Source organism: Papilio xuthus, unplaced genomic scaffold, assembly GCF_000836235.2.
Source record: "Papilio xuthus unplaced genomic scaffold, Pxut_1.1 DF828258.1, whole genome shotgun sequence".
NCBI lineage: Eukaryota > Metazoa > Arthropoda > Insecta > Lepidoptera > Papilionidae > Papilio > Papilio xuthus.
In genome coordinates this window covers 2,103,126-2,130,621 of record NW_013530391.1, presented here as the reverse complement: position 1 = coordinate 2,130,621, position 27,496 = coordinate 2,103,126, and the positions used below count along the sequence as shown (strand labels likewise).

The following is a 27,496-nucleotide window of genomic DNA, read 5'->3' as shown; positions in this document are numbered from 1 at the left end:
TTACAGTACCTTTATTGGCCTATGCCTAGCAGTGGGCTACTTATGGCTGAGTAGATAGTACCTTTATTTTCAATTAACTGAATCTTAATCAATCTTGTAGTCAAGAAGCTATTACATCATAACTCGAGAATTCAACCGCTTTACAAAACAAAAACATCCCAACTTAAGCTAGAAGAAAAAGGTAAGATTTAAAAAGTTTCAAAAGGACGACGTTTGTACAACGCTCGAGAAACCACAACATATTTTCCACAACAAGAGAACATCAGATAATACTAAAGGAAAAAGTACGAAAGTGTTACGAACGTCGAAGTGCTCTCGTACCGAACCCATGTCGGTAAAACATGTTTGCTTCGGTAACAGGATGCCGAAAACATTCCACGCAAACAGTACTCATAGCCTGTGCCACACGGCACGACGGTTACTGAACAAAGGCTAAAGAGCAAGCACGCCTTACACAATGTTAATTTGTTAATATTTATTTACAAAGAACATAAGATTAGGGATTTAGGAAAAGAAAGAATGTAGTGTAACGGATGCTACGTCACATTCTTTCTTTTCCCAAGTATAAAAATAAATTATAAATAAGTCATAAGAAGAATAAAAATAAATTCGAGAATGTTTTACTCATTAATCCAAAAAACAATTATACTCAATTGTCCTTAAAAACCCCAGTGGATTTCTGACCTGAAAGAAGTAGTTTTGAACGATTTTGCGAGTATATGACAATCTGTTTCTAACGTTTTTAAGAAGAGAATATGTACGCTGTAAGTGTGGGCCGTGTGTCACTATCCCTTGTATCAATACACTTTGTTTGGTAATAGGAAACGAAAATGAGAAACGATGGATCCCACTTGTATTGCGTATCGACGTATTGCGACGTTTTCTTGCAAACAAAAATTTCCTATTTTACATATAAATGTCTCCATGCGAGAAACACAAATTGGGCAGGGAATTGAAATTTCTTATATACTAAACTCTATATATTCTAAAAGCATGTTACATTAGGTGAGCTTTTTGAAAATAATCAAATTGAAAGATTTAATATTGTAAAACTACTTTTTAGCCGACTCCAAAACGAAAGAGGTTATCAATTCGTCTCTATTTTTCGTAAGTCCTGGTTGAAACAATTTACTACATTATAACGCTCTTAACTGAAAGGGGTAGGCAGACTCCACGGACTTAAGTTTAGTGTTAATTCTTAAAGCAATTTAGTACTTAGATTTAAATATTTGTATTCATCTTAGAAAACTATGTTTGTAATTTTCTAATCTTTATATATAATAATTCTTCTGAGTGTGTATGTCACTGAACTTCTCTCAAACGACTGGACCGATTTTGATGAAATTTTTTGTGTGTGTTCAAGGGGATCTGGGAATGGTTTAGATTCACAATTTTCATCAAATATTAACTTCATATTAATTTATTCAAATAAAAGACGTGTAGACAGGACAACGTCTGTCGGGGCCGCTAGTCTTATATATAAATGTGTCCAGTGATAATTAAAAAAGGAAAGACATCTTTTTGTAGAAAACAAATTTATTAAGATATTTGTCACTTAAAATATCTAGAAAAAATATTTACATAAAACTCTTGGCCATCTTACAACGTCTTGTAGTTGTATTTATTGCATAAGTCGCGATGAACATAAATATTTAAACGAATAATCAACCCTGTAACGTACTGCTTCGATTTGGCAACAATTAAGTAACGTTGTAACTCCCGTTTTCACTAATTTTTGCGCAAGAATCAAGTTCATAATACTGAGGTACTAATGCGATTGCCTACGGCCAGTGAAAACGGTCATTAATCAAATATATCTTACAAAGACATTTGTTATAACTACATGACATATGACATCCACACAACTCTTAAATAATAAAATATGTATTTTCACAAGTAACATAGTCTTATACTATAAATTGTCGATAAGTAATTTGTACCACAAAACATCATGTCATCAAAGTAAAAGACTCGTCTTCAAGTAGACGTATTGACAATTATTTTAATTACGTATATATTTAAAGATTTTTATAATTGATATTAGCACTGATTTGATCTTTTAATTTCTGCTGTATTTTTACAGCATGTTTTCTTGTAAGAATTTCTCTAACGCGTGATAAAGATGCGGTCTGACACCGACCAATCCGTGATCTTCGTCAGTGTAGCTCTGAAATACAATAACAATTATTAATTTATCTAGTATACATTCGTTTATGTTTAGTGTTAGATTAGTCGTGTTAGTTAATAATGTATTGATTGGATTTTCATACAGAATTTAAAGCTATTTCCTCTATTTACTACTAAAAAATATAATAAAGTCATAGTGAAATGACAAACATTCAGATTTTCGACTAAATTACTAAGAGTTTTTAGTATAGTTTTGTCTTTGAACATAAAGCTACTCTTGCAATGCTAATAATCTTATAGGATTATCGATAACGCGATCGTGGATTCGATTCCCGCGATGCGACTGCCGTCGTGAAGCATATGTACAAGCCAAAATTTCAAAACCAATGATTTGCAAACTATCTGTTAATACTGTTCATAAAAACGTAAAAAAAATATCTGATTGTGGCAGTTACTAATGTAAATATGTAGTACCATTTGCGTGAAGTAGACATCCTCGCGCTGCAGCAGACGGGAGATGAGCATAGCGTGCTGGTAGTGCACGTTGTCGTCCGCCGTACCGTGAATCAGGAAATAGCGCTTGCTGCGGTACGCTGACACCTGGAATGCAACATTCGATGTCTCTACAATATCATCCCTCTAAGCTAAGGTTTTTATTCATATCGAAAAAGTTTGTTCTAAAAGAAACTTAAAACCTACTGAAAAAAAATCCTTTGACCAATAAAGTCTTTTGTAGAAAACCTAACATAGCTCGAGCTACTTGACTAGAGTCAATATTATATTTTATATAATATCTTATTTTTTTATATCATAAGGTGGCAAACGAGCGAGCGGCCACCTGAAATTGCTGAAATAGTGAGGTGACCGTTGCCCACAGACTAACGCTATTGCATATGTGTTGCCTACCTTTAATCGACGGAGGAGAGGATGCACAGATATTTTCCCTTACCATGCATCCTCTCATCCGGAAAGTCCACTTCCACTTCCCATCCTTTCCTTATAAGAAAGAGGATGGGAAGGGAAAGAGGACTATATAAGGCCTCCGGGACGCACACTCATCAGACAGTACTTGGAATTGCTTCCACTTGAGGCCTGTCTTCTGTGTGGTCGTGGTATTACACCGGGCGAGCCGGGACAAATCATGCGAAGATGTTAAAGCGGGCTCTACCACTGTAATATATCTTTATTGTAAATTATACTTACCACTTCTGGGGTGAGAAGTGATGAATTAAGGTAAGCTTGAGGATTATTCTGTGGCGTGTCCATGTATCTTTCGGTATAAATTGTATCTGAAAAATGACAAAAGCCAAAATTATTTTTTTTATTTTAATATGTCATATATTTCCCATTTTGTATTGTGTCTACGCCGAGATTTACTACCATTTTTTACTTTAGTATCTAATCTAGTGATTATTTGCTCAAATAAGCTCATATGCTCACAGTTTGCTCAAATGTTTTGCTTTAACTAAGTATATTTAATGAAATGTGTAACTATAATATAACTAAGTATATTTAAGTGAATGAACTTGAATACGTGACGGGACACTTGCCATAGAATCTCCAGTCGACGACGGGCGCTACGGCGGCGGCACAACGGAAGACATCAGCGCCACGCGCCAACGCCAGGGAAGCCGCGTACCCGCCATACGACCAGCCCCAGATGCAAGTCCGGTTGCTGTCCAGCCACGGTAGCGTCTGATGGAGTGTCCTGAAAAAAAAAACACATTCTTCTTCTAATGACTCGTCACCTAAGCGTATATGTCAGAATCTTGCGCCAGAATCTACTATAAATATTGATCCACTCTCTGATATTTCTTAGCCAGGATTTTAAATTTCTTTTAATATCATTCATCCAACCCTCACACATATTTTACGCAGAAGCGGTTGGTTGGAAAATGTGTAAATACTTTGAGGATCTTGGCGTCCATTGCAACATCCTATATAGGCGGAAAAAAAAAGCTAAGACAATCTGTAATAAGTCTGTGTATGTGTGACAGTCCCTTGTCTAACTTTTTATATTTCTGGCGTACCTTGTGACGGAAACCTGATCATCAATCTCGTCAGTTCCCAATCGTCGGTTGATAGCAAACATGTTGTCGATGCCCCGCAGACCGGAGCCGCGGCCGTCGATGTGCGCTACCGCGATACCCCACCTGTTGACGAGGGATGTGCCCCAGTCCAGCGTCCATTGCTTCGTCACTAACGCAGTGTCGGGACCACCGTACCTATAAACGAACAAACCATGATTCATTACATAGTGAGTACATTCTATGATAAAGATACTAATAATTTAGTACTTATTATCTGCTGAAAACTAAGTCACAGTCTGGTCGATTGAACTTACACGTAAACTAATAAAGGAACATTTGTGCGTGAAAGGTAGTCGGACGGCGCTTGTATTTGTACGTCGGCCTCGGGGAATCCAGCCGCGACAGGCACGCTCATTCTCAGCGTGACCGGCAACTGACGGTCCGTCAGCAGAGCAGATGTCTCCGCGTTGTCGTCCCACGTTTTGAGCATTGTACCGTTCTGAAAAGACATTGCAAGTTTTTTTTTTAAATTTGAAAAAAATCGTATACATTGTTTAGTGCATGTCGGAATATAGAATGTAAGGTAATAAACTGTTCACAGCTTAAGAATTTAAAAAAAAATGTATGCCGTAAGGATTCCATATGTCTATGTTTGTTATTCCTATCAGCCTCTTTCTTCAGTTTCTTACCACGTCGTAAATAAATATCTGGGGCAGACTAGGACCGGCGCAGTTGATGGCCACTCGTGATGTGTCGGCGCTGATGAAAGCGTCGTTGTAGAGGCACTGCCCGCCATCCGCGCGCGCTATGCTGCACGTGAAGCACGTCACCTCACGTGCTGCGTTCACTGTGTAGATGTGCTGCTCCGCTGAGTCGTCCACATGGGTAGCTTTGTACCAACTGGAAAGTCCAAGAGTCACATGGAGTATTTTCATAACCATGAGTAATATAATCACAGCAGCATTGGAGTAACGACAAGAAAGGTGACGAAGCAGCGATTGCCAAAAAATCACCAATTTTTTCTGATTTCCCTACCTCTTTCTTCCCTCAACTTTGATTTTGTACTCCAAGTAATAGTAAATCCTACTTATAACCAGGTTGGTGATGTATTTAATATTATTTGAAAATAAATTTACTTACACAACATCATTGTTGGTCCACAATAGAATTTCGATGACAGTGTGCGGCGTGTTGGTGCGGCCGGTGCCCGTCCACTGGTTGGCGTTCACATCTGATACTTGTACTATTTGCTTGTATAGAGTACCGTTAACAGACTGCAATTAGAAACAAAAATATCTTAATAACCACGAACATATACAGTACACTTTGACCCACAACCACTCATGGCCCCACCGAACCGCATATGGGCCGGATCGCATTAGGCCAAAAAAAGATCTGGCCAGGAATATTTACAGTAGAGCGAATAAATCAAATAGGGAAATAGCATAGACAAAAAGGAGGATGAAATTACAAACCTGAGGTAGGATGGTTATAAACGAGTTACCGGCTTCGTTGAAGAAGATAGGAATGTTATCAATCCAACCATTAGGTTCCGAATATTGGTAGATCTGGAAAATAGAATAAACTTTATCATAGGCTATATAAGAACTATGTTTTATAGTAAATTTATGAAGATATCTTCTGCTTCACCCTTATTCAGTGAAGCTGTACATGCCAATTTAAAGCAAATAAAATATTTTTTTTATAAAAAAATCGTACCCTAGAGCATGAGGTCTCGTTTTGCATGCAAAGTTCAACTTGCAGCGAAGTCTGAGCACGGTTTGTCCACATCAAAGCAATTTTGTCGTTGTCGACGAAGTTAACGGTCTTCAAAATAGGCCTTGGAGAAAAAAAGTATATTAAACATAGTGATTTATCTACTTTTGTTGTGTTATTTTTACGGATAGTGATCAGGTATCGGCCAATCTAACTGGAATACGATGTTTGGCGCAAAAAAAATTATAAGACAATTTTGTTTCGTTTGTTCATAGTATACTTACTCGTTCAAGTCAGTGGGTGCATTGTACACTGTCTCCGTTCCTGATGCAATGTCACGTAGCGTCACTCGTACGGTTGGATTAGTGGTGCCCGGCTGAAAATAGGAATATTGTTTTCCTAAAAATCTTTATAAAATAATTGGTTACAATAAGTATGTCGCACACCATATTTGTATAAGTTAGTTTGCTCAACATATCGTGATATTGTCCAACCAAACCGTGTATTTATCAATATTGAGAATGTAAGTACTACTATTAAAGACTTATTTGTCTAATTGCCTTGTCTTTTTAAAAATTAGTACTTCAGTAATAGTTATAGGAATAAAATAATTTTATTTATTTCAATCAACATCTTTAATTATACGAAGCGATCGAATCTGTATTTACTTTAAAAATAATCGCTTTTTATTTACGTAAATAATCATCGCATCTTACATAATCCTTACAAACACATATAAACATCTTGTACTCCTATAAACTTGTGACGAAACAGGTTATGACGCAATGAGCTCGTAATATCCGGCATTAACTCTCACTGACTGCAGCAAAAACTTACGAGCGAACTAAAAAACTGGAATCCACGTAAAAGTGAAGTAAATCGAACACGCTACTAAACAAGATAAGCCGCGTTCCGTTAACTTTAGTAATCACTTGTAGAATCTATTTAATAGACACTTAAAATTAGTTTTTAAATTTTCTTATTATATATGAGGTAAAAGAGAAGACCAAGGAGACCACTATGTGATTCTCAGTACTGCTAATTTCAAACATATAATATAATGATAATTTTAGTTGTGCTAAACTTATCACTAATCGTCAGGCATAGTATGTAACTCAACCTCATATCCATTACAATCAGAAAAGAACTTAGGATCACAATTAAATTTGAGTTTACTATAATTATAAAGTCATTCTTAGATTGACTTGTTTGATAAGGCCAAAATGTATATGAGTAATTCTTAAAATATAGCTGATTCTATGTTTAAACCTACTGGTTTACAAATAGCTTTTCAAAGCTTAAGTGTACCTTCGGATATCTGATCTCATGGTGCTGCGTGTATTGATAGTCGACGGATCCGGGCACGCCGAAGTGCGGCACTTTCATGACGCGCACGTTGGTGTCGTCAAACGTTGCGTACGCCAGCTTGCTGCCGTCGCGGGCGAACCACAGCGCGTTGTTAGATACGAACACCTCCTCTGGAAATAATGTCAAAGTTGTTAATAGGAAATAAAGAAAGAAATACGTAAGTGTTATAATTACTTAAATGGTCAGATGAATTAAAAGTGCAGTGTACGTTGTTATGTAAGGGAAAGGGTTAATATAAACAATGAAATAGACCAATAAATGTAGTTAAAACTGATTGAGATTTTATAAATTAATGTCAGACCTTCCGACTGCATACTGACAGGATATTGTAAACGAAATTAAGCAGTAAAGAATACAAACCTTCATAAACCCAATCCGGTATACCATTATAAATAACATTAACTTCTCCGTTGTTTGTGATTTGCTGTGGTTGACTGTCCAATGAAGCTTGGTAGTAAATATTATTGCGGTAAACGAACGCTAGGGATGTTCCCGAAGGACCCCACACGAAGTTCTGTAGGAATGCTTCTTCAGGACGGACACCAGGTGGCACTATATCAATAGCTTGGCCAGAAGAGATATTGACTGCGGCATAGCGCCCCAGGAAACTGTATCTATACACCTGAAAATAAGTTTGAACAATTCGTTTTATAAATGCAATGACGTTTATGATGGGTATTAACAAATTATTTAGAGTTCGTTGTGTACGTGAGTTAGATAAGGATGAGATGATGATGATGATCACGTAGTTTACTGAACTTTGATTAGAAGAACTAAAATGTATCGGCAAAAAGTTCCTGAAGATCACGAGAAAAACTTTGGCAAAGATCAAATCGAATATGTTATTGAGGTAGAGTGCATTTCTTCTGCACAAATGGACAGAGAATTGTTTATGGATATATAGGGAAGATTCAAAATGTAGAGACGTAATTGTGACATCTATTGAAAACATACGTCTATTCCCCTCTTGAGGGTTACGAATCTAAATCACATATGGAATTGGAACTGTCGTAGTTTACATGCGCCAACAACGAACAATTCTACAGTTAGCATACAAATAAGCCATTGTATTGACTTCCGTGACTTAATAGAAGCGTTTTATTACTGCACGGTATCGAAGGCTTAACATACCTTTAGGATTTGAAAAGTAAGTAACATTATTTTTTTTATGAAAATTCTTGTTTAACTAAAACGTAATTAACTCAGGCACGTACTATTATTAGTGCAGATGCTATTTTTTTATTATAATAATAACTTAATATCAGTTAAGCGACTGACTCTTGACAATTTTACGTAGCAAAATTTATAATAATGCTTTTTATTTTTATAAAAAAATTTAAGAGTTTCCTCCGGCAAAGGTGTCGTCTCTTTAGCCATAAGTTACATTTATATAATATGTAATATGAACACAATAAGAACAATGTAGGAGGTAGAAAACCTTTTACAAAACGTACTCGTAAAGCGCTATCAACAATCGTGATTGCCGGAGGCTGCGTGAATATAAAGTGTATCATTAAATGTCTACCTCTGAGTTATATTGAGCCACGGACCGAAACGTGTTATCTTAAATACTTCCGTCCTAAACAAATGTCGAGTAGAATTTCTTATACTATCACATACTTGTACAACAATTGTATGTACAAGTAGGTTATATGTATTAATTTCAATGATTAAATTTTCATTTGTCTTGTTTTTATGTGTTTAAAATCGATAATAATTTTAATTTAAATATGGCCTACTTTTTTACAGAATTAAGAATTCATAATACTTTTAAGAATAAGAACTGAAGGTTCGATACTTTTCTGAGTTTCTATTGATTTAATTATTACGGAAAGGATTTCGCTTTTTTAGCTTTAGCGGCTTCAAATGGTTGTCGGTAACATTAAAAATTTACAATCACTTAAAAATATCTTAGTATATGTAGTTTTTTTTTTATTTTACACTTTTACTTTTTTTTGTTCTTAGCGTCAACACGAAATAAATGCCTTGCAGCTCGAGTTATTCAAAAGAAAACAAGAGTGCCTTAACAACAAATTAAAGTCGTTGAATAAGCTTTAGTACAATGTAAGTTATTAACACTTCAACAGGTTATTTTACGAATTATTAATCGTTTGTTAATCCTGGTAGAGCGTTTTAAAAAGGTTGACGACCTTGTAGCCCAGCGGTGAGCGTACCTGACAATGTAAGTTCCGCTATGAATCTCAATCGAACATACTACTATGTTTATATTGTACTAGCTGGAATACTAGCAGGAATATAGTTAAGGATTGTATACATCGAATACGGTCAAGGTTTCTCTGAATTATTATGACATAAGTTGACACATAAATTAGAAATAGTAAATGCAACAATACAAAAGACGTAATTGCTTTTATAATGATTAAAAAACGATGACTAAATAGTACGACACGAATAAAAATAGTGTACTTACAGGAACAACGTTATAAGACAGCACCACATGAGAACTATCGGACGACAGCGCGGTTACTCTTGATGATTGCTGAAGAATCTGGAATTCATATTTCAGGATTATTATTTAAGGACATAGAAGAACTTTTATCTAACAGTATATGTATTTGCTAATTACTAAAACTTTAACAAACTTATTCAATCCGATTTACATTTCGGGACGCTCCTCCTTATATCTTAGTTTTTTCAAGGCGTAGTTGGTTAGCAATTCCTTAACGGTTAGTTTGTTTATTAGTCGACAGGTTTGTCCTAGTTCGTAGTTGCAATTTCGTCAGCGGTGCGGTTTCGCGACGAAGTTTATTGGTAAATAGATTTCCTCGACTCGCGACTAAAACGAGCTTAGATTTAATTCAATAGTAAAACTTTAATATAATTTGAACGCTTAAAATTAAATACATATTTATTTAAGTTTACGTAGTCGAAGTTATGAGTTTTTTGAATATGTATAGCAACGTATAAAATATATAATTAAAATTCGAACACCAAAATTGACATACCTGTGATGAATTCGAAATAAGAACGGTCGTGTCGTCAGCATCCACATGGTACAACACCAGGTCGCCGTTAAGGTTTCGGAAGAGTACATCATTAGCTGGAAAATCATAAAGATATAAATAAATATGTAGAGTGAGTATAGTATCAAATTGGTTGTGTACTGTAAGGATGCTATGCAGTTGTTGTAAATAAAAAAAATAGTGTTGCATTTAATATTTGCTAACTGACAAACAAATTTACTACTTTTCTATATCCTCAATCTCTCTTCCTTATCTACCCTCACCTTTTTTTTCAAAAAGAAATAACGAAAGACTTTACAGTTAAAAAACTCATACCTGTTGTCCAAGTACCATTGAAAGATGGCGCTGCGAATACTCCATTAATTATATCCTCTAGATCTATTGGTAACGTATCTGGCGGTGCAGTTATTGGTCCTTCGGTTGTTGTCGTCGTCGTTGTTGTTGTTGTAGATGGATCTAACGTTGTTGTTGTTGGGTCTACAGGCGGTGTTGTTGTTGTTGTTGTTGTCGTCGTTGTTGTGGATGGATCTAATGGCGATGTTGGACCTTCAGTTGTCGATACAATAGGTTCCGATGGACCCGCCTCATTTCCAGAGAGGACAACAACTAGAGTTATCACAACCGCTATCACAGCCACCATCGCGATGAAGCCAATTATATACGTTAATGTTTTCTTCTTTTTCGTCGCAACCAGTACCTGATTTTAATTTTAAATTTAATATAATTCTTTAATTCTTACTTATTAAATACTCCTGTGATTTTGGCTCAAAATTAAATACTAAGATTATATTTTAATTCATCTTAAAACTTAAATTCGAAAATTTAAATTGAATATTTCATTTATAAGTAAATTTTACAATCAATTATTTGAGACAAAGTAATCATAAAATTAAAAAATTCCATTTGATACAAACAACGTTCTAATATTATCTCTGAATGATATAATCAAGTGTACCTCTTATTTTACACTACACGATATTCATTAACACAATTCACAGATAACAAAGTTAAAACACAAAATCGGACAGACGCGAATATCGAGACATTCCGTATCAATATCCGCGAGCTACTGAATAATCTTAAACAGACATGTACTTGAGATAATTTTCTGCCTACAATACGTTTCGCTTTGTTACTCTCACATTCATCTCGATATGAAACAAGAAATACATTACAATTTAAACTTTAATCCCCTACAATAAGATTGATAATTGACAATCATTGCCTTTAAATATTACCGGTATAAAAAACACAAAATAAAAAATGTGATTTATTTTTATCATAATTAAACTTCTAAATAATGGGCTAAGTTACAAGTTATTTAAGGAACGTTATAATTGTAAGTAACACCTATTTTTTTGAATCCAGGAAATCAGTCAAGGCTGAATAAATCAAAGCATTGACTCGATCGCAAGCTTGATTTATATCACTAGAATCTTATAAATAAGATATAAATAAATACAGCTATTAAATTGTTAATATTTATTTTTAAAAATAATTAAATAAATTCTCGTTTCCCTATATTTTTTAAGCAAGAAAATATACAACGTAATTAATCTTTCTTCATGCAGTTGTATTTTGAATTCACTTCATTTTTTCATAAAATTATGTCACAAAACTTATTTCTATTCACATACAAATATTTGAACTTATTTTCACGGTTTTTTAATTAATGTTTTTGTTATCCGCCTGGCCAGTGAGATTAATTTAAAAACTTAAAGACTACTTCCTCTACACCTCTTTTATGTTAGCAATAAAGGAAAGGTTATGGCCACCGCTTAAATGTGAACCACTAACTGTGGGTTTCCTAGTCAAAAATATCCGTATAAAACTATTGTCATCTCTGTTTTGTCAAACGTAAAGACAGGGATAATGTTAAGTTTTATACAGATATTTTGGTTTCAGAAACCACCGTAACTCGTTTACTTATCAGTCATTACATTAAAGCATTTCATCATCAGCTCACTATACGTCCCCACCGAGGGGCTCGGAGCCTACCCTAAGTTAAGGGTGATTAGGCCATAGTCAACCACGCTGGCCAAGTGCGGGTTGGTTGACTTCACACATATCTTTGAATTTCTTCTCAGATATGTGCAGGTTGCATCACGATGTTTTCCTTCACCGTAAGAACGTCGGATAAATGAACATATGTAAATCGGAAATCGAAAAACACATTGGTACATGGCGGGATTCGAACCCAGGACCTGCAGATTGCAAGTCGAGTGCTTGACCCCTGAGCCACCGACGCTTTAAAGCATTTACATTTTTAATATTAGTTAAAAAAAATACCTGGTCACTGGTCCCCATCTCCAATGTAGAGTTACTATTTTCTTGTGCCATTTTTCCTACTTATTGTACCTGAAAAAAAAAGTTTACTTTTACTGCAGCCATATTTTGTAGCGTTGTTTTTTTAATTTACTATCATCATGGTAACAACAATTACAATCACGCGAAGATGGTTGAGGAACAAAAAGCACAAGGCCGGCGAAATTAACTTTTGACTAATATGGTAGCGGAATAAGGTTGTTATACTAAAATAATAAAAAAAGGACGAACATTTATTTTATGTTATCTAGCGGTAGATCGCGACTCTATCAGCGCGGAATTAAAAAAAAACATAAATAGTCTATGTGTTCTTCTAGACTATGTTCTATATCTATGCCAAATTTCATCGAGATCCGTTCAGCCGTTCTGGAGATACCGTCAAACAAACATCCATCAAAACATTCGCATTTATAATATTAGTAATAAGTAAAATTGTTAGTAATTTTTTCCTTTATTTTACTTAAAAATATAGTTTTACAAAATATACAGTCAAAATACATCTGTTTACTTCGTAACTCCAAAACTTTTGGATTCCGAACACGTAACTAATTTTGTATCCAGTTAAACAAGTGTCGTCAAAATGGTTGTAAACTTAGACATAAACACAGTCGATCTTAATAAATAAGTCGTAACGCCGGTAAGGAGGTAGTAAACAAATTTAGGCTAAAAGTACTAAACCTAACTCGCTTACCTCGATAGGTTATTTAGGTCGATGTACTAAGATAAAATTCATTCAAGTTTTAAGAAGGTTATTCCAAATTTAGTTCCTACTAAAACATATTATTTTTACATAGCTTAAAATAATTAAGTCCTAAGCCAAGTTATCTCCAGTTTTTTATTTTTCTTAGTATCAAAACGTTTTAATCCATCCTTTTAAATATGATATAGGTATGGATAAAATATTTTGTCTTAATTAAATTAAAATAATTAAATATCTTGTTTAATTATTTATTTTACAGATTATTACATTTTACACTATTTATTATAAAACTATTTTATAGCTCAATAATATTATAAGATGTAAAATAAAGAAATTATCATAATCTGTTGTGATAACGCCGACTATATCTTGAAACTGTAACATATAATCGTAAAACGAAGTACAAATTGTTATCAGTACATTCATATCTTCCAAATTGTTGTCATAAATTTCTTTATACTAAGTAAGATAACCAAAATAATAAATCAGCCATAAACATAATCTTTAACGTATCATGTTATTTGAATATACCGAACCGAATCATATATTAATTAAAGTCTGTTTCTACATTCTTACTAATTTTTGCAATTTGAAAAAAGAACTAGTCTACGCAAAAATTAAATTTGTGGAACACCGTTTTACCCGTCTTGCCTCTTATCATTTTTTCTCTTATCATCTTACCAATGTTGATTATAATAACTAACAATGACCATTGTTAATTATTAAAATTGAAAAATAAATATATTATTAAATTAACTGTTTGTTTGTTTTATACCTTGGTCATTTAAAAGACAAATGAAACAAAATACAGGCGAGAATAGTTAAGTTAGAATCCGCTTCGAATTTAGATTAGCTAAAAATGTTATAGATAATTACCATAAAACGTTGAAATTGTAAATAAGTAGCTATAGCCCGCGACACCGTCCGCCCTATATTAAGAAAAAACTAATACTAGCCTATTTCTTTTTCAGACTATGTTCTACACATTTGCCAAATTTCATCAAGATCAGTTTACAAACTTAAAGAGAGAAGTAAAGGATCCTCTTAAAGTTATTAAGTATCTAAAACTCCATAATAACGTCCCAAAAGCTTATTCAATTTATTTAAATAACCGTAATATTGCGTATACGTACAATACTGTTTTTCTAAGCGAACCACAAAACGGTCAAGGTTATAAGAACGCAATGGATAACGACAGCATAAGTATATTTATAAACACCCTTCAGGGTCCCTAATCTGAAGAATTTAATATGTCTTTATTCAGGTCATAGTTGTCAAAATGTCTTATTAGCTAGCTTAAGTAAATAGCTAAGTTACAAGTTAATCATAAGTTAAGTTCACTCACCGCACGCTATTAAAGTTATAGGAACACCGGCGCGCGGCGGAGTCTCCACCGCACTGAATATTTTATACAGTATCAAGATTAAGATAGTTGTATATCTTAGGAAACGATAATTGTATATTAAATAATCCTAATCGTCGTTAATAAATGAAGGTAATTGATAAAAAATACGATTAATTGTGTCAACTACAATACTTACATTATAAGACAGCAAATAATACATTGAGATGGTTATACGCATACATAAAAACCATTAAAGAAAAATTTGAAAAAAAAAGTCATCATCATCATCATCATCATCATCGTAATCATTATCATTATCAACAGACCACTGCTAGACATTTGCCTTGCCTATAGCCTGCCTCTGCGGTCCTATACTTTATGTTTCATTAATTAAATAACTAACTTATATATCTTAGCTTTTGTTCACGTAACATATATAAAATAAAGAGTAATTGAAAGGGCTCGATTGATCCATTAGATACGCACTGGCAGATTTCCTATTTCCGTATCACAAATGAAGCTCATCTATACGAATGTGTCCCTCACCGTGTCTCGGCGCTTTCATTTCCGCATCACAATGTATCTTTATACAATAACGTTAATAGAATATATTTCATACCAAAACTTCATCTCCGCATCAAATGATTTCTATCATTTTACCATCGGAAATATTTTTTTCCACCATCAGAAAACATATATTTAGTAGGTATCAAAAATGGTTAGGAACAATAAATATAATATATGTAGAGAAAGCTTACATCATCTCGACTACCATATGGAAAACATTTAATATCATCGATTGATCGCTTGACATACCCCAATAACTGACTATTGGAAGTTACTTCAACAAAGAGTTATACTATTAAACTTAAAATGTGCAATCAATGTAAGACATATTACTGGCTCCGTGCTTATAAAAGCTTTTAGATACTAACGCATGTTTTACCGTGGGTTTTCGAGATCAAAATCTCCATATATAAATATTTACACCAACATATTTATTTCAGTTTTGTAAAAGATAATTACAATTATAACGATATGTTTTATACAGAGGTTTTGATATCAGAAACCAACGGTTTTTTAAAAGTTCACCGCGTTTGTTACACTCGAATATTTGGGTCGACGATCACAATCGTTGCGCAACATTACATAAGTTGAATTTACGTAGAAAGTGATCACGTACATCGCTCGTTTTGATACCTTACGTGTTATAATTATTGATTCTGGTCAGCTCGCTTCGCAACGTCGTGAAGGAAGCAACTTGAACGAATTCTACACCAGGGGCCACGCACGTGACGTCATGCCCCTTTAAATTGGGTCGTCTGCTAAATTAGGGTAGGATAGTTCTAACTGGCACATTTTTTTTTATTTTATAAAATTTAGGTGTAAAGTGAGTGTAATGTTTAAGTAAAATTAATGGGTTTAACATAATAATAGAATGCTACAGAAATATTAAAAAAAATTGTATGAGGAAAAACTTTTCGTTTGTTTATGGTTGCTAATCAATTTAATCGGACACTTATTTTACGACTAGTTTTTAATTTACAGTTAAATTTGTATAAATTCTTTTTAGTCATTTCCTGGCTATCTGACTGCCTTCACTGATAACTTTTGTTTAACAATTGTCTTTTCAGGACGAGTTTTAAGTGATTTATCTTTTATCTTGCGTCAATTGAATTTATTCAGAGTTATTGATTTTTATAAATTTTATTTTTTTTAAATAAAATTAATATGACAGTCAATAAAATTCACCGTCATATTATAAAAATTATCGCTGAACAACAAAATACACATGGAATGTCTCGTAAAACAGTGACATCATAGTGAGAAATTGATCCAGCACGCACGGCACAGATCAATTCAATTATTTCGCGTAACAATTACCAGAGCACCATCCTCATTGATGTAAAACAGTTGGACGTTGTCGCTTGATCGCATCATTTCATGTTTAATTATTACATATTTTTACAATGAAAATAAATTAGTTAATCTTTACACCCTACCAGCGAGCAGAGACCTATTTTATCTTACTAATATTAAAAATGAGAATGTATGGATGGATGGATGGATGTTTCTTTGAAAGTTTCTCAAGAACGGCTGTATAGATCTCGCTGAAATTTGGCATAGATGTAGAACATAGTCTGGAAGAACATATAGACTACTAATTATGTGTTTTTTTTTATTTCCGCACGGAGTTACGGGCGACAGCTAGTTGTAAAATAGCTCAAATACGATTATTATTAAGTATTATGAGAACAGTGGCTGTCTTATTTTTAGATACAGGTGAAAACTTTTATCTATCAAAGGTCGAATGAATTTTTTAAGGCTATTTGCAATATATAAATCTCAATTGCTCCCTCTAGTACCATAAAAACATTTATCAATGTAACCATGCCTCCGGGATTCGTAACTTCTGTAAATACCATGAATGTTTACTGAATAAAAAGCCCGCACAACTTACAAACTGAAATTGACTAAAGAATATATATTTAGATAATTTTAATACTAAATTTAGTACTGATGAGCCTTATTTAAAATAGAAATAATTAATATTATATTAACACGAGATTTACGCATATATGCAAACTTTCAGCTCAATCGGTTGGAGATATTTGCTTCAAAATTAGGTTCAAGATTCCTCCTGAACTTACATACATTGCAAGTTAAATAAAAAATTAGAAAAACATCCAGCAAGTAAACGATGATGATGTTTTTAAAATTCATATTCTTCTAAGTCGAAAAATGTAACCTTAAAGGTCATCACACATCATAGAAGAAATCAAATAAAAAATGTATTTATGTATTGGATTTGCTCATCAGCGCAGTCAAGCGCTAAAATACTTCAAAGAGTCGTCGTTCAAGTTGGATCCGAGAGCACTTTACCAAGGTAAATTATTCATATTTTTCAAATTGCCCGTTTAGATGTTATTTTTATACTTTTTCTGAGCAATTTTAACCTCATAGCTATGTAATTATCTTAGTTCTGATTTACTATTAATTAAAATGATATTATTAGAGAATGCCAAGAAAAAGAAAAAATAAAATATTATTACCAGCTAGAAATTAAACTTAATACAAAACAATCCAAAACTAACTAAACCATTAAACAAATTTTCAGTTAAACTACTTAAAAATCTTTATAATATAATCTCTTCGATAAACCAACTTTAAGATTTAGTTTAAGAACAAGAGCAACTCGGAGTTCAAATCCCGAGACGAAGTGAATATTAAACTAAAGGTAAAGTTTGGAACCAAAGCGAACTCACTAACTAGTATCCATTATCCAAACTAGTATACATAAAATTTGCCATTCATCGAGTACTGAGTGAAACACAAAGGTGTGTAAAGACTCGGGTACACTGTAACTGTACCAACAAATGTAACCTTGACTAATGTTATGATTAAGTAATGGTTCCCTTTATCGTACAATAACAGTAACAAGATTTTATTTTAGGCTATGTAAGACACTTTGGGTATTTAGCGGAATAAAACGTATAGTTTTATACGTTTATTTTAGAAAACTTTACTTACGAGCTGTTGCCCGCGACTTCGTCCGCACTGATTATAAAAAAAAAACTTTATTAGTAGCTTATGTGATCTTCCAGACTACGTTCTAAATTTGTGCCTAGATTGAGATTCGTTAGGCCGTTCTGGAGTTACCTCCAAATATCCATCCAAACATTTGCATTTATAATATTAGTAAGAAGTAAGATTGTACTTAGGTCTGTACGTAATTGTGAAGTATTTAACAAACAAGCCGTATGTTGTATTAAAAAATGTTAATTTAACTCTTGTTTTAAAATTTATTGCTTATACTGTTGTTTTTTAATGTAGGAAATGCCAATGTGTATTCATACAAACATTTCAATAGTGTAAAGTCAACTAAATAAATAAAAAAATTACGCAAGTCAGTGTGCCTAGCCCTATGTATCTTGCCTATTACAGTTATTGTAACAAAATGTCTTTGGCTATATTGTACTTCCGAACTGGTTCTCCTTGATCTCAAAACAACTGAAGCGTGCCAACGTGAAAATTGTATAAATCCATCTTAACTGTGACGTAAGAAAATTTAATTGTATCATAATTATTTTACTTCTTTTAATCAACTACGACAGGTAGAATCGATACAAGAGTTATTATTTCTCTCGGAACAAAACGTAAGACATTTAAAAACCGCCGCCTTAAAAATTAACGCGTCAAATTAGTTTTTTTAAGTTAATCAAATTAATTATTTTAATTATCGACATTAACGACATCTAAAAAAATATAATATTGATAAAAAAAGAAAAAAGTTTATATTCAGTTCTAAATTTAAAAACAATTTAATATGATGCTCTCCACTGCGTTCCAAAATATTTAACGTCCTTTATATAAATTGTAGGAGATACAGTATTTCTTGTATGTCATGAATAGTAAATTATGTCTGAAACTAAAGCCTTCATAAGTACACATCTATTCCTAGTAATTGCTGCCAATACCGGTTCGAAACTGTCCTAGTTCATTAAACATCGAAGATGTTTGACTACGCGAACTTTAAAATAATTGATGAATTTTTAAAAATATAACATAACTTTTAACTTGAACTTATAATTATTTTATTTTTTGTTTCAATTCAAATTTTAATTAAGTTATTTTCAAATTTAAATAATTTAAATTAATCGAAATCGCATTTCGAAAAAACTAATTGAATACTTAATTAAAAATGAATAACAATAACTTTCTCCAAGTTTGCACAGATACAACACACTGATTAAGTATGATAATTAAAAAAATATATTATCTATACAGTCACAAGACAACAAAACACTTACATTAATTAATTTTAACTGCCTTAATTAATCGTACACTTATACAATTATCACTTGCACTTCCAACTGAATATTTACACTTTTCAAACTTAAGTTTAAACATCAAAGAACTGGTCGAATTTATTCACATAAAAACTTTTTTCACTACTCAATACAATTCCTCATAACGGAACGTACGATGTAAATCGGTTCGTTCATTTTTATAAACAAAAAACTACACTTTTCGTAAACAATATCACGATAGTTCTGCCTCGAGTGGTGCGCTGTGGAGGAGTGTTGTTGGTGTACTGGCGCGAACTGAGAGCGAAAGTAGGAGAATTTGTTAGTAAGACAGGAAATATATGACATATATTTATTTTATGGTAAAACAAACAACAACCTCTTCACATTGTGCACATAAAACACAACGAAATAATCTAATGACACCTGACTCTTGAAAATAAATCGGACATACATATATACTCGTGAAAAATATTTCTTTCCTATCAGTTCAACTTTGATTTCTTATTCGGTTAGTGTAGTGTAGACAAAACAAAATTAGCAACATAAATCTGATCCTATTAAGCCAAGTACTCAGTAAGTCATCAGATTCGGCTGGTCAAAAATGTTTACTGAAAAAACTCACGTAATCAATTATATTGTTATCTCAGATTTTTGTAGAGACATGAGTGGGATGAAAGAATGTTTTCGTACAAAATCCGCAGTGGAAACTGGCAAAAGACATTGTACTATATGATGCAGCAACGTTTACCTCAGAGTAGCAATCCATCCAGTTTATGATCACTCATCATTCATAAACCACGCCAAAGTAAATCCACGAGAATAAAATTATTCGTGACAATTTTGACTTTGTTGTAATCAGGACACGAGATTATTTTTAAGCACTCGTAATATGTAGATAAAATATTATTTGTCTACTAAGATAATTTTTTTGTATTAATTGTATTACGATAAAGCAAGTAAAGTTTTACAAAACACTAGCTGCTCGCGACTTTCTTCCGCGGAGAATTAAAACTAGTGTCACCCTGGTCATAGTGTAGCTACCTAACAGTGAAAAAATCGGTTCAATATTTTCGGAGACTGTTTAATGCAAAAAAAACAAGAGAACAATCAGATGTATTCTCTTTGTAATAATCGCTTTTCGTTTGTTTAATCAAATAATTGTTTGTTAATTGTTGGCTTGTTAGAATAGGGAGAAAGAATGTGACTAATCCGGTAGGAATTAAATGTCATCATAGTAATTGTCTTGAAGATGTATTGTTCCTTTGTTAAAGCAATAACTCGAAGACAAAAAAATATCATAAAGAATCTATTGAATGTTTTATAATCTGCATGTTTAGCACGTGACATATCTCGTTACTTTTATATAAAACATTTAATCGAGTATGTTGTTTGATTAACAATTCAGAATTCACTTTTAAACATTCTCTAATGTTATTAAAACAAATTACAGTTTACAATCTATAGAATACAATACAATTAGCAATCTTATTTATGCTTTAGTTGTCATAGTTTTCGCATAGTAATTTGGTATGACTTGACTTGTCTTAGTCTAGTTATTTGGTATGCTATCAATTAAACAACTTCAAACCTAAAGATTTAGAATGATTGGTTTACGGTTAAATGGTCATTGACCCCTTTAAAATGTAGCTCAAGTGAACAAAACTGTTAATACTATCCAAGTACATATTGTTCGTAATATGTTCGCTTTACACAACAATTAGACTCTATTATCTTCTACATTACATGGTATTTAAACAACAATTAGTAACACTAATTTTCTTAATAACTACTGACTCATAACATTACTTGCTACATCTAACATAACATCGTCTTGACTTGTGAGACATTTTAAAACACAAGCCATAGTTTTAGCCCAGTTAGTTAAAGAACCACTAAGGCCAAGGAAGGCCACTAAGGCTAATAATGTTAACATCTCTTCTTTCACTGTCATAAATGCAATTCGTCGGCTTCCCACTTATTAATAAATCCTCATATAAGTCGAAAAGAACCGTCGCAGACGACCGCTAACTTATCATAATAACAGTTGTGTCAACTTGCCACTAACAATGCGAAGTACAAGGAGACAAAGATATAAGTTTTTACTTCAATATTACATACTGCATTCAAAACATAACTAGGTTTTTGAAAAACGACATCAATAAATCATCACCATGGTGATGTTGCCTGTCAAACTTTGATATTTACATACTCTAAACTTCTAGAATTTCAGATAATAGACACTTATATCGGAGAAGGATATGTAAAGCAACAGCACGAAAAAGACTAATCCAATGACTAATTTAGACGAATACGCAGTTGGCAACCGTTATCTGTGGAGCTAAATCTCAGTTTTATCTTATTTATGGGATTCTTTTTGGTGTACTGACTACTTACGAAATTACCTTTTTTAGAGCAAACACCATACAAACTAAAAAAATGATAAACAAAATGCTCCTCTTTTATTGTGATTTAATTACACTTACGAAGTAGGTTGTTTGCAGATAATTACGACAAGTTTAATTGAAATCATTGGCGAGCGGGATCGACGACCTACATAATTACTTTTCAAGACTTTCGACAGCTGATATTTTGAATTGGATGGATAGCAAAAGGTTGTAATTAAATTGAACCGATGATAGAAGATATAAACAAAATAAAAAAAATAACCAATGTTAACTCATGCGAATCTTGATGATAGTTTTCTTAAATCATCAGTTTTCAAGAACGATGCCTTGAAGATAGTTTTGAAAACTATAACAGGTTTTCTATCAACTGCAACATCACTACTGTGTTTCCGATCTGACAGTTTCTGAATATGGATTCCTCGATGCAAATATTTTTTTAATCATCACGAGGTTACCGACATGTGGCATATGAAATCGACTACCATTATTCTGATAGTCGTATGTGTGAATTGACTGATAGCGAAGAGCTTCGACCAACATCTCAAGTAGCTCTCGCTAAACAGTTGGATTAAGGGCCCGATACAAAAGGCAGTTACCCGTAAAATCGCACGCATCGTGAGAAGGTTCCTGTCTCTGCAGCACTGACCATTGGTTGTTTGAGTCATGTGGTTCCGCAGCCGGTGGTGCTCTATTTTTTAATATAATATATTATGTATAATTTTTTATTTTTTTATGAAATGTACTATATTAAGAATATGATAAATAGATGAATACGTAATAATAATTATTCTCACCTTATCAGGACCCGAACCTCTTTAAAAATTATCATCTCTAAAATGATCCTATTTAAAGAAATCCAATATAATACCAAGATCATTTCATAAACAAAACAACAATAAAAGAATAATCAATATTAAAAATGACAATTGTTGTAGTGAATACTTCATTGTTCGGGACAATACGACCATCCGTAACTAAGAATATCACCATTTGAACGTACTGTAGTTGGAATGACAAAGGAGTATTGTAAGGAGACGAAGTCGATTCAAGACCCCTTTTCCAATAACGCGAATAGCCTGCAACTCTACCGAAATTGTGTTTTTAACAGTCGGGGCTGCACCAATCGAAATAATATAAAGATAGTGATCAAAGTCCTGGAACTAGTCGCGCCAGTGGACATAGAGTCTTAGCAGACCATGTGGTATTATCATTGTTCTCTTGATTTATTTGACTTGTTTTCGTATTCGTTATTTTTGACCTATATTCTAATTTTAACGAAGGTGTAATGTGTAATATTTTGGAATATACGAATAGAAAAATGTTTATTGTTACAAATCGAGCATCGAACACATGTCACCAGAAATAAAGACCAGTGTTCAACCAATGATCCATTAGTACAATAAATTTATAGTCAATCTATAGATTATTTAGAAAAATCATAAATAGAACAAATAACAGGTGAATGACACTGGTTCCGTTCTATTTGAAACTGTCACACGGTACCCTTGGCCCAGAGACGTACATATCCGTGCCCATGATTACTCTTCAAATAAAAAAACAAAATTATTTTTTTTAAAAGCAATTTTAAACCTTATCAGAATACAAATATCATTATTACACACTTACCTGAACACTTAATTAAAAGACGTCATTATCACTTCATAAATAAAGTAAATCGTGCATATTATATTTATCATTGCAAACAATTAAAACACATAAGTCATATTTATTTTGCAATTAAAACAAACAAAAAGAAGTCTTCTAAATCATACAACACTTAAAACAATTATTCCCGCCAAAAATAATCCCTGACACATTACTTCGCATAAAAATTACGTTTGTAAACAAAACTTTTTTCGCGCGTTACGATTATGACACGGCCCTAATGACCTAACTCAGGTCCGCAAAGAGCGGCTGTCAGTTTGAGACTGCCGCGACACGATCGTGCAACACACTCCATTGTTGACAATGTGGAAGACACTTTGTGGTTATTACCAACCAGTACTTTTAAAATAAAAAAGTATTTTTATTTTGCATTCCCGGTCACTCATGTATTATACGAGTACCTGTTAATCTTATGTGGAGTTAGTGTATTTTTTATACAGATTCCAGGAAAAAATGGTCATCGTCTTACGCATTTCTTCCATTAAACCTATTTATTCCTTTCTCAGTTGTATTATCTTTGGAACCTTTTTATTGTGATAGATTGATAATAATTTTTATAACGTAAAGAAGGAGCACAATTTTAACAACTATCAACAATTACAGGAGAAATAGAGTTGAAATTAGATTGACCTAAAAGTAATGACAAGAACTTCATAAAGGCTAGGTATTCCTTTATTTTATCTAAGGTGCTGCATGCTACTAACAATAAATATGTACGTACTTAATATGAACCGTGTTTTAAAAAAAACACTATGTTTCAAATAGACATGGTATTTTTGACAAATTATAACTATTGAAAACAGTATTATGTGTAGGTTTGCGAGTTCATAAACAGAAAAAATTATAAACATCCTGTAGTGTCAAAATTTAAACGTTATCATGAAGTATTTGTATTAGTATCATTTTTGTTTAACTATTAGTAGTTAAAAATTGACTGGCGACATGTCTCATATCAAAATGAGACTTGTACGACAAAGTGACACATTATTTATGTGAGTAGCTATTGTCGTGACTAAGACATGTAACTTATAAAAAAAAGTTATTAAAAACTCGAAAATATTTTCCACTATATAAATTTTACTTGTGTTACCTCCTGGATTTCTGAAATGTGAATGCAAAAACATATTGTCATAAGAATTATTTCAGAGGAAAGAATGAGATGACAGGATGTTTTCTATATGTTACGTCTGTAAATAGTTTGTGTGTATTTTCACATACTTCCTTGTGCTTTAAATAATATTAGGTATAGCTATAGATATAACAAATTGTACATATTATAAATCAAGTAATAAAATACATAAATACCCAAGGCCGGGAATTTTTATTTCCCCGTTGGTCGAACATGACAATTACTCGTCAAAAAAACAATGCGTCATCAGTGATAACGGTTTGAGCGGGAAGAAACCGTCTGATGCTATGTATATCAATTAATATTTACGGCTTACTTTATTATAAAAGTAGGGGATTCCCTTGGAAAACTTAAATCAACGAAATCTTACTAATATTAAAAATGTAGTAATCAAGGCTATATAAGGATTATGCGGAAGCAAAATATGGGCTAGGAATGCACCAAATGAAAATCTATAACAAGCATCTCCGGATTACTGGCATGAAAGTTACAATACTATTTTCGATAACATAGTACGAAGAATAAACCGATTTCAACAACGATCATTTTATATCTGCTTATCACCGTATTCTGATACAGGTTACTCTGGATACAGTAACCATATTCCATTGCTATTTCGTATTCCAAAGCTACTCAAATTTCATATCCATGATTTGATGACACTACATAGCGAATGAAGCATACCGCCTATTGTTTGTTAAGACGAGACTCAGTCACAACAATATAAAGTGGTCTTAGAAAATAGGTCAAGTTTTATGAAATAGAATAAAACTAAAAATTTTACGTACATATACAAGGTTTATATATTGGATCATTTATAAATGTTATAAGTGACTATCACTAACTTCAGTGATAATAAAATTATAATCCGCTCGATGAAACATCGAAAAACTGATATGTTTACCTATTTCATTCCATTTCTAACAATAAATACTACTTTGCAATGCGACTCTAAGGAAGTTTTAAAATCATTATTTATTATTTTTAATAAATTCGCTTAAATGAAGTTCAATTAAATAGTTGGCTGAATGTTTAAAGGACTTTTACATCTTCGCACTTCGAAAAAGTACATGTACCATATGATTTTGACGTTTAGTGACAATTCAATTGAGGTTATGTTATTTACATTTTAAATAAAGTTAGTATTACACAAATCATAATTTAAGGGCACATTGTCTGTATAGGAAAAGGAAATTTAAGGAATAAGTTTTAGAAATCAATCTAACTATGACGTCAACAGTTAGCAGTCGTCCCCGCGATTGTCTTGGATGCAGAATTGTTGGCGCAGCCGGCCTCATAGGAATCGGGGCTTACCTAGCAAATGTAGCCTGGAAGAACCAATCATTTATTGGGAAAGTAACATTCTCTACGATTTCACTAGGTAATGTTGTATAATATAGCCTAGACTATTATAGCAGTAACATTTTTGTTGTGGATAGGTTATCAAAGTCTCAAATATTGAAGTTACAATATATTTATATACATGTATTATTTAACACATTACACTATATAAACATTGATATTGTAAGTTCTAGGACAAGCTATGCTATTGACTTTTGACGAACTAAACCACAAGATGGTTTAGTTCGTCAAATGTTAAAGTTATATATTTCTTATTATGTATATGAACACAATATTTGCTGGAATATAACTCTGTTTTGTATTTAGAATTATTAATAGTGTAAAAAAAGAAAAGTAGTTAAGAAATGTTAATAGTGTAAAAAAAGATCTTTAAATGTTGTGTTATTTTCAGCTTTTGTAACTCTCGGTGTCCAAAGATATAAACAAGAATTTCCATTTGCAAAGAAAACAGAAGACAGTCAGAAATCATAGTAATTTAGAATATTTAATAAAAGTAGAATTAACAAATGCTATTACTTCCTAGCACATTATTAGGATTAATATTAAAATGTATAGATAGATTTGCTTGCAGTTAAAAATTTTGATTAACAAAACTTTTTTTGTCAATTGTTCTGCAGCGCCATCTATTGGTGTGCTTTTAAACTAAAATGCTCAGACAAAACCCCAATGATACTTATAAAGCCGTATAGATGGCGCTAATATTCTTTTCGTCGTGTGTTATTGTAAAAAGGTTTTTTTTTAATTATGATGTACTAGCTGTCGCCCTCTATTCATTTCGTTGGAAATAAAGACGGAAGTCGTAGGAACTTTTGATAGATGGCGAATGAGAATAAAAAACAAATTATTTAACATCATAGAGTGCTTACACATAAATATTGTAAATATGTAAATGTAATAAATAGTTTAAAAAAAATGATTTCAGTGTTTTATTTCTTGCCTAAAACGTTTGTGCAGCAAAGGTACTCATTATTGTACGTAAAGAAATGAACTTATAAAAGTCAATGAGTTTTTATACCTTGTAAATTAATCCTAGAAATAATAGACAAGCTCGTTTGAACAATGTTGAACTAAAATATAAGTACAGCATGTATGTACCGTCCTAATTTCAATTATGGTAAGCTAAAAATTCTAAGAAGATTACACAATTTTTTTATGAAAACAGCAGTTAGAAGTGATTCTACATTTCATAGAATTCTGTGAGGTTTGACGGACTGAAGGTCAGATTCAGTGCGAGATACCCATTTCAACTAAATGCCTCGAGATAGTATTTTCTTCCGCGTATAAAAATATGTAATTATACATACGCTTTTACATATGTGTAAGATCAATTGTGACAGACCTTTAGGCCTCTGAACCGATTTTGTCGAGTGAGGTGTCATCCGATTCGTATTCTTCATAGGGTGATACAATCAGTCGGATTTTTTATTTAATTATTGTTTACGGCTGTTATATAAAAATCAAATAATTATTAAAGCTTTCAAACTTGGTATACGGAGCACGTAGTGGCTATGAACAACAAATACGTCCTC

General features: G+C 32.7%; 1 protein-coding gene across 4 annotated transcripts; it reads right to left on the bottom strand.

Annotated features, from left to right (window-relative positions):
• Nucleotides 1-1,528: 1,528 nt before the first annotated feature.
• Nucleotides 1,529-23,536, bottom strand: LOC106113496 (venom dipeptidyl peptidase 4). 4 transcript variants are annotated; one of them, XM_013306298.1, is made up of 18 exons: nucleotides 23,438-23,536; nucleotides 12,515-12,583; nucleotides 10,541-10,922; nucleotides 10,208-10,302; nucleotides 9,673-9,750; nucleotides 7,602-7,863; nucleotides 7,182-7,351; nucleotides 6,158-6,249; nucleotides 5,877-5,997; nucleotides 5,633-5,725; nucleotides 5,298-5,431; nucleotides 4,847-5,057; nucleotides 4,472-4,656; nucleotides 4,158-4,352; nucleotides 3,678-3,835; nucleotides 3,331-3,416; nucleotides 2,602-2,727; nucleotides 1,529-2,167 (listed from the first exon to the last, which is right to left on the bottom strand). In XM_013306298.1, the coding sequence occupies exons 2-18, from the start codon at nucleotides 12,563-12,565 to the stop codon at nucleotides 2,078-2,080; spliced, it is 2,529 nt and encodes an 842-aa protein (XP_013161752.1). In that variant the 5' UTR covers nucleotides 12,566-12,583; nucleotides 23,438-23,536; the 3' UTR covers nucleotides 1,529-2,077. The 4 variants fall into 4 exon arrangements, with proteins under 4 accessions (XP_013161752.1, XP_013161754.1, XP_013161751.1 ...); XM_013306300.1 differs by lacking the exon at nucleotides 23,438-23,536 and adding an exon at nucleotides 19,407-19,580; XM_013306297.1 differs by lacking the exon at nucleotides 23,438-23,536 and adding an exon at nucleotides 14,596-14,682.
• Nucleotides 23,537-27,496: the final 3,960 nt, after the last annotated feature.

What these genes read in the sequence shown, in the direction of transcription:
- LOC106113496 (XM_013306298.1), bottom strand. Translation starts at nt 12,565, where the DNA reads ATGGCACAAGAAAATAGTAACTCTACATTGGAGATGGGGACCAGTGAC. An exon ending in TTATTTCGAATTCATCACAG is followed by an intron (nt 9,751 to 10,207) that starts GTATGTCAATTT and finishes TATGAATTCCAG; the next exon opens with ATTCTTCAGCAATCATCAAG. An exon ending in ACGAGACCTCATGCTCTAGG is followed by an intron (nt 5,726 to 5,876) that starts GTACGATTTTTT and finishes TCTATTTTCCAG; the next exon opens with ATCTACCAATATTCGGAACC.